The sequence below is a fragment of the Lytechinus variegatus genome, chromosome 4, assembly GCF_018143015.1.
Source record: "Lytechinus variegatus isolate NC3 chromosome 4, Lvar_3.0, whole genome shotgun sequence".
NCBI lineage: Eukaryota > Metazoa > Echinodermata > Echinoidea > Temnopleuroida > Toxopneustidae > Lytechinus > Lytechinus variegatus.
This window is the reverse complement of record NC_054743.1, coordinates 15,265,360-15,282,859: the sequence shown is the minus strand read 5'-3', so window position 1 is coordinate 15,282,859 and position 17,500 is coordinate 15,265,360. Positions and strand designations below refer to the sequence as shown.

Below are 17,500 nucleotides of genomic sequence, written 5' to 3'. Positions count from 1 at the left end.
TCAAAGCATTGAGAGTACATTATGCATACATGCACAGAATGCATGTGCAGTTTGCAGGTGAAGCCCGCTGCCTGAGTGAATGGACTGGTAGTGAAACTGAATTCAGTGAAAGAGCTTTTTATTGTCATTTCTCCAGCTGAGACTGCAACATCAATTGGCAAGGATCGAACGCTCGGGATGCCCATGTCTAAGACGGAGCTGTCTTAGCTCGTGTATGTCCAACTTCGCTGAATTTCGACAATTTTCTTGCCATATAACCAGTGAGGATTGCTATCATTTCGCTCCCCGGCCCCATCTTTGTGTGAGAATTGGATGCTGCAAATAGAGGCGTGGCCGTTGGTCTGCATGACATGGTTCCCGCATGACATCGTTCTTGACATTCGAATTCCAAACTAGGTGCATCAACAATGCTTCATTCTCAGGAATTGATATATAGTGAAAAATAAGGTTGCTATAATTCCTTCCTCAGAAGTGTACTGGACTACTGATCATATTCTGAATATTAAGTGATTAATTGGAAAAGAACATGGATGTAAAAAATGCACTGAGCTTGTACCGAGATAAAGGAGCCTCATTTGACACCGATTTCCATGGCCGATGGCTCCGGGAGAATTGGTGGGTATCCCTGCTCATCTCAGCTGTCTATCTCATCCTCGTCTTTGGAGGTCAACGATGGATGGAGAACCGTCCTGCCTACGACCTACGTCGCCCTTTGATGATGTGGTCAGCCGCATTCGCCCTTTTCAGCTTCCTGGGGTTGGTGAATACAGCGCCAGATCTGTTGCGACGGTTGTTCGTTGAGAATGGTTGGCACGATGTGATCTGCAAAGCCAATTTCTACAATGGGAGAATAGGAATGTGGGCATGGTTGTTTCCGATGAGCAAAGTCATTGAATTGGGGGATACGTTCTTCATCGTGGCTCGTAAGCGTAAGCTGATCTTCATCCATTGGTATCACCACGTTTTCACCCTCATCTACTCCTGGTACTCCCATCGTGATTATATCTCCACTGGACGATTCTTTGCAACCCTCAACTTTGGTGTCCACGCCGCTATGTATGCCTACTACGCTGTGAGTGCCGCTAAAGTCACAAAAATACCGCAGCAAGTGAAGGTCGGGATCACCGTTATTCAGCTGTCACAGTTTTTTATATCAATTGCTGTGACGGTACATACCATTATACAGCTTGTCCGAGGGAATGAGTGTGATACCCATGGAGTAAATATAGCTTGGTCTGTCGTACTCTACCTTAGCTTCCTTTACTTCTTTTTGAAGTTCTTTTATGAGGCCTACATCAAGCCAAGTAAAGTGAAGAAACTTAAGGAATAGAGCTCAATTGTATCAAGGACAAACAATTCAATATGAATTAAGCACAAGTTACTACATGTACAACTGTTTTCTGAACATTTACTTGTGACCTTCGTTCTATTGCTATAAATTTGTACATATTTTGAAGGGAGTAAAAGATCAAAAGATGAAAAAACATTGTTTTTGAGGAGATAAAAAATTTTCAATTCTTAAAATCAACCCCCTCCCCGCCCCCCCCCAAAAAGAATCATGCTGGACTATAATTTGGTTTTCAAATACAATATCTTGCAGAAAGCTATAGGGGAAGGGGTGAACCCCACGCCTAAATAAAAAAAAAATCCCTACAGTTTTTCCTGTTGTTCAGAATTATTGATCTTTTTATTTAGTGGGGAGGTGTTGCAACTTAACCCTTTGGTATATTGATTGAAACTAAATATTGTGTTCTTTGTTATGTAAAACACCTCCGCCCATGGGATGTAACTCCCTCTCCCCGTCCCTCGGGCAACTGATAAATTTTTCTGCAGTATTTAAAGTGGTTTCATATTTGTTTTCATTAAAAGCCATATTTATTATGGCTGAATTCAAATATCTTCATATCCTTCTTAAGGTACTTGTCTTCTTGATGAGTGTTTTTTGTATTAGATAGAAAATGACAGCATAAAAAGCTAATTCATTTTCTTTTAGTCTTTACGGTGCTTATATGCAATATTCAAGGTAACAAACAAACAAACCATTGTGCATTTCTCTTTAAAGTGTGTAACTTTAGATTTCCTGTGCATGCATGAAGTGCCTCTGTAAAAGGAGAAATCAAATTTTAGTTTTGACTATGTGTTGCATATAGGCCTATACCCAAAGAACCCAGAAATGTGCTTGGGATGGTCATGTGGAGATACGGCAGAGGCCGGGTACCAGTAAAAATATTTGATTAAATTATTCAGAAGGACTTTGTAAACTTGTTGACGCTGTTGACAGTATTGAATACAAGTCTTGCCAAAGTAGATTAGTAGTTCTTATTAGTATAGAATTCTATAGTGTTGTACATTTTTTTATCAAAGGGGTGGGATAATTGTCAGTGCAATCAATATCTGATCAATGAATTATCAATATTATTTTATGATGGAGATATATTTATTTGACAAACAAGAAGATACTGGTTGGTTTAAGATGGTAAAAGACAGTATGTTTTTCAGAGTCCTACAATTTTTTTTTACCATTGAGGTTAACTGCCTTCCAGAGATACATGTATGCACAATCTGTAACCTTAGTACAAATCGTCATGAATGACATGCAGTCATCTATTGTAAAATTTTGATATAAAATAGACATGTAATTCATTTTATAAGTATATATTTCTCAGAATATATTCATAATAAAAAAAATTGAAAAAATAGACTATGACCCTCATTTACATACTCTGTAATCTGATTGTGTCAGTGTAAATGATATTATTTAGCTTCAACATCTGTTATTACAGTCAATACAGTGTAAATCAATATGCTTGTATGTTGCAAATGAGCAAAGTGTACACTATATACATTTACATAAGGCCATACATAGCAATTAATATTTAGTCACATCAGCCTAACTGTTAGGTGTCACTCTCTAATAAAGATTCATTTTATTTCCTCCTTTTTGGCAATGTTTATATTTTGAGTTCAGGTAAACAAAAAAATCTTGAATTTCTGGACTGGAATGCTTTTTTTTGTGTTGCAAGAATATAGTTCTCAGCTCCCCAAATAGTGCAAACCTGACTGAAAGGTTAGCTTGTCTCAGTGAATGAATTATTTATGAATCATTAATAAATTTTCCTGTTTGCTTTATATTTGTTTCTAGGCTAGTGGAAACATTTGTCTCAACTCTCAAGGTATTGAAATTATTTCATGATATTTTGTATGACGATTTTGTCTACTTGTTTCATTGAGACAATATTTTGTAAGCATTTCATTGGATGATTACCTTGTTTGCATAGTTGGTGAGACCGGGGCAATGGTATTATGTGTAACACAGGGTTATATTGAGTGCCCCCTTTCACACAAATCACTACTTGTGGACATATTTCAGGACAGTATCACTGACCTTGTTTTAATTCTTCTTTGTGATCATTCCAAATGGAAGGAAGCAACCTTCAGGGGAATTTTTTTCTGTATTATCTGTCTAGGATCAACTTTGTTGGTCAAAAGCAATCAGGAAAGCTTTGTAATCATTTCATAATAACACTTGTTGTAATCGTATCTATAAATGACCATAATCTAATCTTGATTTGCCAAGAGCAGTCTATGTAAATATTGTACAGAATACGTACTACACATCGTACAAACAATGTAATTAGTCATCAGACGGATTTTGCCCCTATTCTTTGCTCTGCCTCTTGAAAATCAAACATATACTTGACAAGTTTAATTAAGATTCTCTGTTGAAATGTTCAAAAGTAAACTTCAGGTATTTAAACATGAAAGTTTCCTGTTATGCTTTGATACCCTCTGGGAGGATCTGTGATGAAATATAACTTGAGTATAGGTAGGTTTAGGGAATGAATTGTATTCTATTTCTATGTATGTAGCTGTCAGAATTCCTACCACGATACCACCCGTGCCCAGAAATACTGGTACAATTATACATGAATAGATGAGTGTTGTTGCCGGCCTCAGAGAGACCTCTGAAGATTTATTTCATGCTCTCGTGCGTGATTGCATAGTCTGTAACATTGAAATAATCTATTCAATAACATATACATACAAAGATAAATCTTTGAACACAATTCAGAGCACTGGGACAAATATCTCACAAAAGAATTGTGATAAATCAGTGTAAACCTACATACTAGAAATCTCGGCATGTGATTGATTGGTTGATACTTGATAGTAATTTTGTCATTAAAGTTGTGCATTTGTTGATGGATAACTTTCAAGATACTAAAGAAAAATATGTTTTTAACGAGTGAAGCAAATCTACAAATATCTGGGGAATATGGGAAAACATTGTTTTATTGCATCATTAATTGGTCAGAATTTTACTGACAGGGTTCATCATTGGAATGGAATTCATATATATTTCCCAAGTGGAAAATCCAACTTTAACGAATGAATATGAATATTATATGAATATGAAATATGAATTCACTCAGGAAATTATTTGCATTGGAAACTGATTTACAGGACATTGTTTAATGTACATCCCAACTCTAATCGATCCATACCCCAATGACCAATTACATGTACTTTCTACCTGATAATTTTCCAACCTATTCAGATGTACATGTATGTAGGCCTATGTATTCTGGCTGGTTTATAAGTTGTGAGATTTTTCCTGTTTTGTGATTGGCTGAGAAGATCTGTCTTTTTCTACATGGTAACTGTCAATAATGACAGCCTGTCAGTGTTGACAACTTTCACGTCCATCCCCAGGTATCTCTATAATCTCTAAAGTGTGCATCAATGATTGTTTTCTTTTTTTGTTGAGGAACACACGTGTGACATGCACTGTGTGTTTAAACACAGTATGGTGTGATAACGTATTGTTTTGTTAACCTTATTTTTGTGGATGTTATATCAAGCACTTGTACGGGACTTGGAAAGCTGTGGATTCACATTTTCCACTGACAAGCTATGATAGAAGTGCAACTCTCAGGAATCATTTGATATGCATGGAATTGAAATCATATTTGAGATTTACATTCAGTTCAACGTCCCCCCCCCCCAAATGTACACGTACAGTGACTCGCCCCCAGATATATTGAACCAAACTTTTCTGTGAAAATGCTGATCGTGTCATTTGAAAAGGGCATATTGCATAGTATCTGTTTAATAATACTTTCTTTTTTCTTCTGAGAATGGGGTATTTCTCTATTTTTGCACATTCTTTCTATGTGTGGTAAGCCTCTTGCAAGGTTTCAGATGGGTGTTCTGTTTACAAATTATGCATACATTGTAGAATTTGAACTGAAAATAGACAAGTCTGTGATTTGAACATTGCTTTGGGGTTTATAAACTTTCTCACAATGCCTTGCCTGTAACATGTAAGGTTTGTGATGAATTGTAAATTAAAGAACCATTCTGATTGGTTCCTGGTCGGTAGTTTGAACAAAGTGTGCATAGAACAATGATCTTGATTGGACAGTTGTGGCCAGCTGGCATGTACTTTTATCAAAATGAACTTGGTACCTCTTGCCATGAATTTGAAATAAAACAGTAAATTATCCTCACTGTGATATGATTACAGTGACCTGAACAAAACACAGAAAAGAGGCTGTTGGCACGGTATAAGAATATTATTTTGTTTTTTTTTTGTTTTGTTAATGATGCTGCAGAGTTTAAATTCAATGTGCAATGTATTCATATTGGAGTGGCATTTTTTCTTTACAAAAAATATGTGACTTGATGTGGACATTGATGTACTCAAACTTGAAATCAAGGGTGTAGTCTGGGGGGTGCGCCCTCTCGCTGAGGCAGAGGAGTTCCAACACTGGCAAGCAAAGCAAAATTTGTACCCCTTCTGTTTTCAGCAACTGATTTTCAAAACTTAAGTTCCACCTCCCCAAAATATGCATGCTCCCATACCACTTTAGTTCCACCTTCCCAGGATGTGCACCTCCCTATGCTCAAACCAGCCTACGCCCTTGAAAATTATAAATTTGCTTACATGATAAAAGAATACATGTATGGCATGTTTGCGTACAAAATGTCATCTCTTTGGGTGTTGCAAGAAAATATTTGCAATCAATTGCAATTTTTTGTCACAATTTTACAATTGAGATGTCAGTGTTAGCTGTAGCGATAAGCTTACACTCCTTGTAATAAGCAGATCAGCTATCAGTTACAAATTTGTAATTAAAGTGATTGGTTAACATTGGTTTGACTTTTAAAAAATCTGAGCTAGAAGGTCACACTTGTCACCTGTGTCTGTGATATGTTACAAAAATGAAGCCCAGAAAAAATTGCATTAGAAAATGATTATTTAGTGCTTTAAAAATTGAAATATAAAGTGACCGGAAACATCTTAATTTCATCCCATACACTTATGTGTACTATTTAGGTGTCTATAAGACGCCTATTTACAAAATCGGGGTTTGCCTTGTAGTTTTAGCTTTTTATTCTCAATAATGGTTGTTTTCAGGGTTTATTAGTTCTAATACATGCTCTTTTACACATGTTTCATCTTGGTTTGAGATTTTTTTAAATTGGCTGCTCACAAAGTTAAACAATACCTTTAATTGCAAGATGTAGCATTGATTTGGGATACCAACTACATATAGATTTAGGCCTACTATTGATTTAATTTTTTTTGCAATGCTTCATTTGACATACCGAAATCCTTAAAAATGGGATGAAATTTTTTTGGGAGAACATTATGTGTTGTGATTTCATGTAATTCAATATTGCCAGAGCTTTTTTTGGAGCGAGAAGAAATTTTGCCACAATTTCATGTATTTTTAAACAAAACAATGTAATCGTATGATAATGCATCGGGTACTAATACCTGCCTCATGTTTTAATTGCATTTTCATGCAATACTTCAAGTTAAACATGTACAGTGTTTTTTTGTTATATGTACTCGCCAAATTGAATATTATTTCATTGCATAATAATAATGATGATATTAGATGTTTAACTTTATAAAGTGCATAATATTCAATAGAACCTCTATATGCTTTACATACAAGTAATTCAGTATAGTTACTTAGAATAATAACATAAAAAAGGTTAAAAACAAAATGTTCTTATGTTCAAAGAAGTGTGAAACACCTTTCATAAACATTGTGATTTAACATGCGAACAAGTATGTTTTGTTTTAATAAACAGTTTGTTTAGAGAAAGTTGGTAATACAAGTGATGGTCAAATAAGGGTACAATTCCCAAATTACATAGCCACTCACAGTGAGAAGGGAAATCATGTAATTCATGTAAATTGTGATTATTATACTAATAAAAGGACTGATAAAAGTCAGTGCTTGCAGTAATCATTGTGGTTTATCGTGTGTAATTTTCTGTTTGCAGCATGTGTGAGGTGGAGACACTGAATTGATGACATCCTATGCATCAGGCAGCTGTCTGAAAATTTGATGGTCCATTGCTCCTCATTGGAAATGGGATGGAAGCATGTTTATAAATACATTGAACTTTATTGTTTGAGATTTTATTGTGCCTCAACCTGGCGTCGGTCTGTCACCTCACCCTAGTTTCCCATTGCTCTCTTTGTCATTTTAATGAATTTATGCTGCTTGTACACTATCTCCTGCATTCTCTAGGCTTTGTCCATTTTCTGTCTTTATCACATGCCTCTCTCCCCTCTCTCTTTATCCCTCCCCCTCCTTTTCAAACTGTCTTTTTTCTCTATCTCTCTTTCATGCACAGACACACCCCTACACACAGAGACATTCTCTTATACAAAATATTTATATCCCCCTCCTTTTCAAACTGTCCATTCTTTCTCTATCTCTCTCATGCACAGATACACCCCTACACACAGATAATCTCTAAATGTAAAATATTTATATCCCCCTCCTTTTCAAACTGTCTTTTTCTCTATCTCTCATGCACAGACACACCCTACACAGAGACATTCTCTAATACAAAATATTTATATGTATGTCCTTGTTCTCTTCCCTTTCTACATTTTTCTATTTTACCTCTGTCACTCTCTCCTCTTTTCTCCACACCACCATTTCTAAACTCTCTTTTACTATTCTATACCACAGCCCTTTATCAACATATCCCTCTTCACTTTCTTTTCCTCTCCCCTATCTATCTATCTACATCTATCTATCTATCTACATCTATCTATCTACATCTATCTATCTACATCTATCTATCTACATCTATCTATGTATCTATCTATCTACATCTATCTATCTACATCTATCTATCTACATCTATCTACATCTATCTATCTATCTACATCTATCTATCTACATCTATCTATGTATCTATCTATCTACATCTATCTATCTACATCTATCTACATCTATCTATCTACATCTATCTATCTACATCTATCTATGTATCTATCTATCTACATGTATGCATGTATGTATGTATGTATGTATCTCTCACCCCATTTCTTTTTCTTCTATTCAAGTTATTCAACACGTACCAAGCTATATGCATGGATACAATACAATCCAGTGTGTTATATGTTGAAGCACAGACCGTATTCAAAGCATAAACGAAGTCTGCCATTGTGCATTGATGGAATCAAACACCAAAGAATTACTAATTAGCATCTGTATCTTTTTCACTACAAATTCCTCATCTACCCATCAGCCATATGTTCATGTAGTAGCTAATGGCCTTGCTTGCACTAACGTGCACAGAAAGTTGTGGCAACCCCCCCCCCCCTTCAATATCTCAGACAGATAGTAAATAGAAAAGCCGCAAGGCTAGTTTCACATAAACCTTATTTGGGGTGGTCATGTTCTCATTTTTAATTGCTTAAAGGCAATCCATGTTTTTCTTTCATTCACTCATTGTCTAAAACTTCTGTATACTTATCACTGCTTTAGTGTTCCAAGGCATCATTGCTATTTATACACTAAATTACACTTTGAAGGGAAATTGCTTTCTCTACAGAGGTGATTAGAAATAAATGAAGATAGAGACAAAGTGCATGTGTGAGAGAGCGAGACAGATCTAGAGTGATAAAATTACTTTGAAAATGTTGAACGCTTTAGAGATGAGCCCTGTTTTACTCTCACTTTCACTGTAAGTTCCATCATAATCTCACAAAAAACTAAAAAGAAAAAGAAATGATAGCATATACATGTACTTCTGTTTGTATTCCTTTGTCCATTATTTTCATGAATCTTACTAAGTAAAACCTGAATTTACCACATAGCTTTGGATGTAGTTCAAATCAAAATATACTAGCTAATGATCGTTTGCAATGTAATCAAAGATTTCATTTTGATTTTCTCAGAATTTTGCATATGCAAGCCCTTGAGTTTGTTGAAACTTGCTATATTCTCATGACCAAAAACAATGGCGAAGTTCATTCTGGTTATAAAGTTGTTTTTTTATAAAAGTAGAAAAAACAAGATATTAGTGGAAATGCGTTAAATATCAATCAATGATTAAAATATAGAACTATGGATTTCAGAATTTTGGTTCTGTGATGTCATATGCAAGCAGCCCCCCCCCATTGCTCATATATGAGTTAGATTCAATCAAATACAATTTTTCAGAAAATTGAGAATTCATTTCAGCTTTCATGATAATCATCAGACACATCATTTCATAATGTTTTCTAGAAATAATTCTTTGATGGATTTACCTCAAACCTTCAACCAATATTTTCATTTCTGCTCTTATAAAATGCATTTATACCTTGCTCCCACTGTCATGCTATCTGCTATGAATAATACAAATGGCTTCTCATAGCCAATTGCAAAAAAAGGAATTATTCAAAAATTTTCTCTGACCAATAAGATTGCACAATTGATCCAATATGATTTGATATGATCATGATTATTCCATGGTTAAAACCACGGTTTTGATTGTGACAGTGGGAATTTGGAATTATCATGGTTTATTCTCCCTAGACTTTGCTCCACGTTGGATATGGAGCCAAGGCCAAGAAACCTAGGTACACATTCCCATTCAATAAACATCTACTTATATTTGCATTCTTTTGTAGTCTTATTACACCCATGTTCTCTGGAGTGTTGCATCCATTGTAGTGAGAACGGTCAAAGCGATCTTCCAAACCTGTTCAGAAAACCACCTCGCGATGTAGCTCGCTTTGCCTCGTTAAACTGGTTTTAGCGTAATTGAGGACACAACCGTTCCTTGGGAAGCGATCTTCACACATTTCGAGCGCACTACTCCACACAACAGGTGTAGAATACCTATGCTGCGGTTTCGAATTTCGCACGAAATGTGTCATCTTACTGACAGCGTTTCCATAGCAACAAGATCGCTTTACGTCAAGTGATTTTGAAAACCACTTTCATGTGATCAAGTGAGAACGCTAGCAAAGCGATCTTCCAAACTTGTTTCCTGAATAGGTTTCCAGTAAACTAGTTTTTAAAAAGCGAAATGAGAACGGCCTCTTTGCTAAGAATCAATGATTGATATCCCTTGTGACTTCCATCCATTGAATTTAAGGGTCAGTTCTATTCATAACAAAACATCAATATTACAGTAGAGAATTAGTTAAAATAACAACACGTGCAACATTATTAAAATTCACCACAGAGTTGTTTATCACTCATTTTAATCAATTGATTAATAATAAATGTAAAAATTCAATTTCATTTTCTCTTCAAATTCGACATGAAAAGTATATAAAATATATAAATATGAACATGAATGTATAGAATTATGTACATTTCGATGAACAAACAGAATTTCTACAAAACAATAACATGCAAGGCACTTTTGATAGGGAATGCTAAGCTTTATGAATACAATTTTCTGGAATAATTCATTGGTAAATCTACTGAATATATTCACATCTCTCGATAAATGTAACAGTGTACAATGAAATTTTCAAAAAAATAAGTCATTTTCTTTGTAGCATGACAATCACAATACAGGAAGAAAAAGTCCACATATGTAAACTATATCTGCATGGTTCCCCTCATTCATCTTTCTTGTTGCATGACTCAGTTTGATATTCATACACGTTTGTAGATATTTTTACCCATTTCACACAGATAAAACACTTCGGTATAATTAAAGGAATGTATGAGATCATTCTCACCAGAGAAACAGAACAATACGCACCTAAATAGCTTCTCACAGACAGAACTCTGTAATGAGTTTCGAATTCAATTCAGGTTTAACCCTTTGAACCCTGAATATTTCTAATTGACCTGAATCAATCAAGCATATTGAAGAAATAATGCAATTGAAATAACTGATCTCCTATTCTCATGATATGAGCCCCAGTGACATTTTCATCCCTGGTACCCGGCCCAGCCCTGCTAATGTTGTGTAGCTTCTTGTACAGACAATATCTAATCGTTAGTGTATGTTTCATTCTCAAAATCACTGTTTTGAACGAGGCAATATTTTGCCATAGTGCACCCATAGTCAGCAGATGATTAGCAATGTATTATCGCCCAAGCCTCCCCAGGCGAGTTGTATTTTGGGGCCATTTTGATGCTAAAAACCTTCAAAGTCAAAGCCATTTATTGTTTAAAATATGAACAGAAGTTATCAACCGAATATCCCCAAGATGTCATATTAAAAAGACTCAACATTTTAAAGAACTTGTGTTTTTCAGGTCACATGGCTTAAGGACGGTATCCCGGCCATTCTGGTATTTGCAAGTTAACTGCATGGCTGGTTTTGGAGCCTTTCTGGTTTAAAGGGTTAATAGCACGGAATTCCCCCTTTTACACATGATTAAAAGCAGATATTCAGGAAGGGGCTTAATGAGTGATATAAACCAAATTGTGTAAAGTCCAGTGCACTATTAAATGCAAGGTCAACTTAATTCATTACAAGTGAAATTTGCTGGTACTTTATAAAGAATATACTTATATATTGATTCCAGTACTGATATAATACAAATGAAGTATAATATTGGTTTAAATACAAATTATATATAAATATATATGATTACATACATACTGTACTACATGTACATTCAGTATAGTACTTATTAATCAATATCATATATACACAGAGATCAAATCAAACACTCCCAAATAAAACATGGAATTGTCTCTTTAGTAGAATAGTACTATAATTTTTTAATAAGTAGATTTTACATTAAATGTTCAGTTCATTGCTATCAATTAAATCACATTGCAAAGCAGCAGTTACATGTATCAACAAAGGCACATGAATTATATTCAAAATTATACATAAAGCACCATTTTTTTCATAAATTGACATATGCAGTATTTTCTATCATTTACAAATCCCCAGGAAGCATAATATGCCCTTAAAATCGTGATAATCATCTACTCTATTTTTTTTTCATTTATGCCTAGGCAATAATATTACTTTGTGAGTTGGTAGACAAAGGGACAAAAAAAATTAGAAGAAAAAAAAATAAAACCCCACCAAGTACTATATGACAGAGAACACTTCCGTAAATCTTAAAAGTATTACATAAAACATAAAAAGAAAATAATCTCTCCACCCCTCTCTATTTCTCTCAATAAAAAATAACCTGTGGAACTCCTGGAATTTACAAGTAAATGCAAATTTGTTTATAGTTCATAAATGTTATTCAATGCAAAATATTTGTTCTTCATCCTCCTTTCACACCCCTTTTCCCCATTTCTCTCTCTCTTTATTATGATTTTTTTATTATCTGACAGTTCAAAAATACATTAAAAAGCCTTACAGCAATTTACAAAAAGAAAAGTTAAGAGGAAAGTAGAGGTAATTCTATTATTTCGATTCAGTATGCTTTGCAATATACATGTGATTGGCAAACCAGAATGATAAATAAACGGATAAATGTTATGTCCAGCATACCATAAAAACGCATATAGTTCAAGAATACAATCTCCAAAATCTAAAGCAATAGGAAAGAGCTACACTGCAGCATATAGTCTATACCTAGGTTCTCTATTAACACAAAGATTAGCAATCAATCACATAGTGGTTAAGAATTCATCTTTCAAAACTTGCAATTAATTACAAATCTTTGTGTTACAAGACCACCAACAACAAAAGCTTTGTGTGATATGAAACTAAAAGCACCAGAAATATACACATTTTTCCTGTCTAAAAATCATTATAAAAACAAAATACATATTGATACAAAAAGAAACTAGAATGAAAAAGAAGTATAAAAACTTGTATAGAATTTGAGCACAAAACGTAACATGGGGAAAATCCAATGGGCAAAGCAAGGTCTTTAACATCTGGTCCCAGTCTTACAAAGAGTTGCAATTGATTCTGAATGATCACAACTTTGAAAAAGAACTTAAGTACTAACTCTTCAGTACCAAGTTGTGATTAATTTCAAAATTACAAATGATATGATCACAAATATATGTAAAAATGGCCAAGGTATCGGCTGGAATTTTAAGAAAATATTCAAAATAATAGGCAACATATATCTTTTGCATATTTTGTATTAGATCTCTTTCTTCTAATTTTATCCAAACAGAAGAATGGACACCTCCAAATGGATGGAGCACACAAAATAATAGTACTGATTTAATCAAACTTCCTTTCCACTTAGAGGCTTACAAAGATAAATTTGAACATTAAATATATACAACTATAATTTCATTTTGGTGATCATTAGACACTAAAGGTCAGATAATATTAACTGAGATGTTCCCTTCAGCTGTCTTGGACAGTACAAGTCTGAAATTAAACAAATTTCACTTTGACATGACATTTGAATGGTTTATCCATAATCATTCATATGACTTTTTTTCTTGGAAATATCTCGATTTTTTTTTCTCAATAGGCCATTCCATAAAATATATCAACCTCTTTCACGAACTGACATTTTTTAAAAATTTCAATTACATATCTTGAACTTTTTAAGTTTTGATAATCTGAGAGCAACATCTTTTACTCATGGACTAGACTGACACAGAGACAAATTTCCAACATACAGAGGGTAAGACATATATAATGATAATTACTTTTCGGACATCAATTTAGTAAAATAGATGTATTTTAATTAATCTGATCAAATGGAGAGGATCTCTAAAATGATGAAGTCTTTAATATGCCTCAGAATTGCAGCTCAACAAGTTTAGATATTTTTATTGGAATTGATATCTGTGAAGGGTGACAAATTTATACCAAGAGTCAGAGGTGCATCTTTCAGGCATGAAGCGTATATATTCACATTCATCATACACAAAACAATGGGCAATGAGGAAAAGATGCTGTGAATGACCCTTAGCACCTTCAGAGGGACGAGAGCTTCCTAGCATTCCCCACCATGTTTGTTGTCAATGATGAATGTTAAGATTGGTGATTGAAAGATGCTCGCAGGATTCTTGTGTTAAAGACACTTCACTGACTTTCTTTTTAAATAAGGCTGAATATAATTGTACTATAATACTATATTTGAATGTCAAGTGCAAAGGATTAAGCATATTCAAGCTGACCCAATGAATACAATGACAGAATGGAGACATTTGCTTGGTCATGAGTGAATTGTTTTACTAAATGCATTGAAGACTCTATGGTCAGGATCTTACCTTGCATAGGAGATTCCAGCATACTGAAGCATCCAAACACCTTCACGTTCAATGTTGATCAAGGACACTTCTATTCACTGACTTTGTAACCAACATAGTTTAATAGGATAAAAGAATGTTATGACAAGAATAGATTGAGATGGTTAAGAAAGCATTATACATTGGCATAGTCTGTTGCAATAATATCCCCGGTGAGTGAGACACCACCCGATGCCTTAGCCCCTCCCGGTGACTTGACACCACCCGAAGTCGCAAATGCTAAATTGTCATAACCATCAAGTTCTTCCATGGAGTTGGCACGGAATGGATTAGGGTGTCGTTTTCTTGGCTGTGAATAATTTGACAGTTCAGTCCTGTTCAGCGCATCACCATTCATAGGTATGTCCGCTGAGTACCCGACGGCACCTTCTGCGCTGCCATCATCTGCAGCCATGCTAGTTGCACCTCCAACTGCGCCATCCGCTGCATTGGCCATGTCGGCTCCCGTTGCCTTGCTGACTGACCCAACTGGATACTTGAGGTATCTCTCATCGTCGATGTCCCGCCCACGCTCTCGGTTATTCGCTAGGTCCTGTAGCGCCGCTTCGAGGCGTGGTGTCGGATCCGCTGCAGATGCCCCACCGGGTAACCTCCCTCGGAGACTACTGAAAGGACTCCGTCCTTTCTTGCTGCCTTTCCGCTTCTCCTTCTTCTGATCTTCTTCAAAGGCCAGATTGGCAAGGTCCTTGTCTGCAAGGTCATAGTCAATGTCTGGAGGAAGCTCAATATCAGGTTTCTTGATGATATCTCCCTTGCTATCAATGGGGAGTAGGTAATCTTCCATCTCTGGAGGGATGTCCTTCTTTAGATGAGAGTAATTCACCTTGCCATCTCCTGGAGACAAATCAAAATAAAGATCTTTAACCATTTAAATTTCCAATAAATCTCTACAATACAGTAAAACTGCAAAACTCTTCACCATTCTAAAAAAAGATTATCTTGAGCCATAATAAAATACAGTGACAATGTTATTCTCACTTTTACAAATATTTTGCATCTGTTTATTTAACGGTAAAGTGAAAAGTGCAACATTTACGTGCATTAGGGAGATAAGAATATGTACATTTTATATGTATACGTGTGTCTAAAACAGGGTCTTTTGTCATAGTTATCAATTTTAAATATCAAGGCTCCACAGGTTATATCAAAGCATTTAATCACCTGAATTCTCATTCTCATATGTTCAATATAGCATTCACTACGTTCTCACAGGCACTGAGATTATTTCAAATATGGAAGAAATGATGCACCATTCTCCAAAATCTATTTTCCACCTCAAACACTTTCTCACCTTCAAATCCAAAATTATCAGCTCCATTAGGTCCAACCGATTTCCTCCTAAAATCATGTATCATCTCTTTCAGCATCTTAAATGATGGACGATCGTCAGTTGATCGCTCCCAGCATCGCCTCATCATCATGTAACTATGGCAACCAATGAAACATTCAATTAAAAACCACATTAGCAACATGAATTATGTTCAATTGAATGAGGTACAATATAAAAGTAAATCAATCAATTTTTTCTATATTTATGTAAGATTTAGTGATGTGGCTGGGATGATAAATATTCAGGAGAGTAAAAAAAAACCCACGGCAGCCGTAACACTCAATCTGATGGGATAGTCTTCCATTTGACATGGTGAAGTGGTTTCAATTTTGAATATAAAGAGGTGGTATTTGAACAAAATCTCACTTCATTGATTAGCTATTCATAAAATACCCTAGTTGCCCTGGACTACCCCCCCCCCCCTTCAAAAGAAAAAAAAACAAAAACAAAGTGAAGAATCCCTGTACTTACATTTCATCAGGGCATTGATCCGGTTGACTTAGCCTTCCACCAGCCTCCACGAACCTGAGGACCTCTACGTTTGACCTCGCTGGGTACGGCTGTTGACCTCTTGACATTACCTCCCACATCAACACACCAACTGCCCGGCACATCACAATAAGATATCGATTGAAAGAATGAAACTTTCTGAGGAAGATTTTTATAATAAGGTAACTCTAATCGGATATTGTTAAACTGACATATGAATGTATGGGAGGAGTTCCAACCCACATGGAAACTTGTACTTATCACTCACTAGTATTTTGTGGAAGATAATTGGGAGGATAAATGAAGGTATTTCAGTAAAATATGTTCATCTGAGCCCCTGCAAACCACACTTTTTAGGATTCCTAATATAAACAAGGCAAGACTTTTGTTAGGGTGCCTTACCACAGTGGTACATTAACCACCTGACAGATGAATTTTGAAATTCTCAAAGGCTTTATACAGAGAACAACCAGTTCTAAACGACTGACAGGTTAACGGTTAAGCAGTTTTGATAAAAGCAGCAGGAAGTTACAGAAACAATTATGTAACGGAACTCACCAGACGTCAGATTGAATACTGAAGTAGCCATCCATCAGGCCCTCTGGTGACATCCAGCGGACAGGAAGTAGTCCCTCGCCCTCTTTCCTGTAATAATCATTCTTGTAGATATCCCTGGCCAGACCAAAGTCACCTATCTTGACCACCCTCATGTGGGCATCGTAGGACTTCGTGGAAACAAGGCAGTTTCTAGCTGCAAGATCTCTGTAATAACAACATTTTCAAAATATAAAGATTCAGTTTGGTATGAGTTCAAGAAAGAGATACTTTTTTATGTAAAATGGCGGTTTAAATCCAATGTTCGAAGAGCTTTAACCTTGTAGATAAATTTCATCTCTATTACAATTAAGATTATTTAAACAGTTGATGTCTATTACATATTTATATGCAGCTTGTTATGTAACTATACACACTGTGCTTCGAAAGAAATTGTTAAAATGAGAAAGGAATATGAAGAATAAAGTACCTCTGAACGAGGAAAAGAAAAAAAATTCAATTCAATTTAAAATTAGACATAACAAACATTATTATATATAATTTAGTAAGTTGACATTGAAAATAAAAATGATTTAAGGGGCGAACAAAAAGTTAACCTTGTAAAGAGCTGGCCCCTGATTCAAAACATACAAAAATAAAATGCATTATTACA

At 35.2% G+C, this 17,500-nt stretch overlaps 2 protein-coding genes across 2 annotated transcripts in view; one reads left to right on the top strand and one right to left on the bottom strand.

The window, feature by feature from the left end:
* Positions 1-526: 526 nt before the first annotated feature.
* On the top strand, positions 527-1,330 carry LOC121412823 (elongation of very long chain fatty acids protein 6-like). Its single transcript, XM_041605585.1, has one exon. The coding sequence runs from the start codon at positions 527-529 to the stop codon at positions 1,328-1,330; it is 804 nt and encodes a 267-aa protein (XP_041461519.1).
* Positions 1,331-13,865: 12,535 nt separating this feature from the next.
* Positions 13,866-17,500, bottom strand: part of LOC121413478 (proto-oncogene tyrosine-protein kinase ROS-like) — a 36,228-nt gene continuing 32,593 nt past the window's right edge. Inside the window, 4 exon segments of the mRNA XM_041606301.1 lie at positions 13,866-15,308; positions 15,766-15,899; positions 16,276-16,405; positions 16,832-17,055. Of these exon segments, the coding sequence (XP_041462235.1) occupies positions 14,590-15,308; positions 15,766-15,899; positions 16,276-16,405; positions 16,832-17,055 (1,207 nt within the window). The 3' untranslated portion in view covers positions 13,866-14,589.

Bases quoted from the DNA above. Each gene is read 5' to 3' on its own strand.
- LOC121412823 (XM_041605585.1), top strand. From the start codon at position 527: ATGGATGTAAAAAATGCACTGAGCTTGTACCGAGATAAAGGAGCCTCA.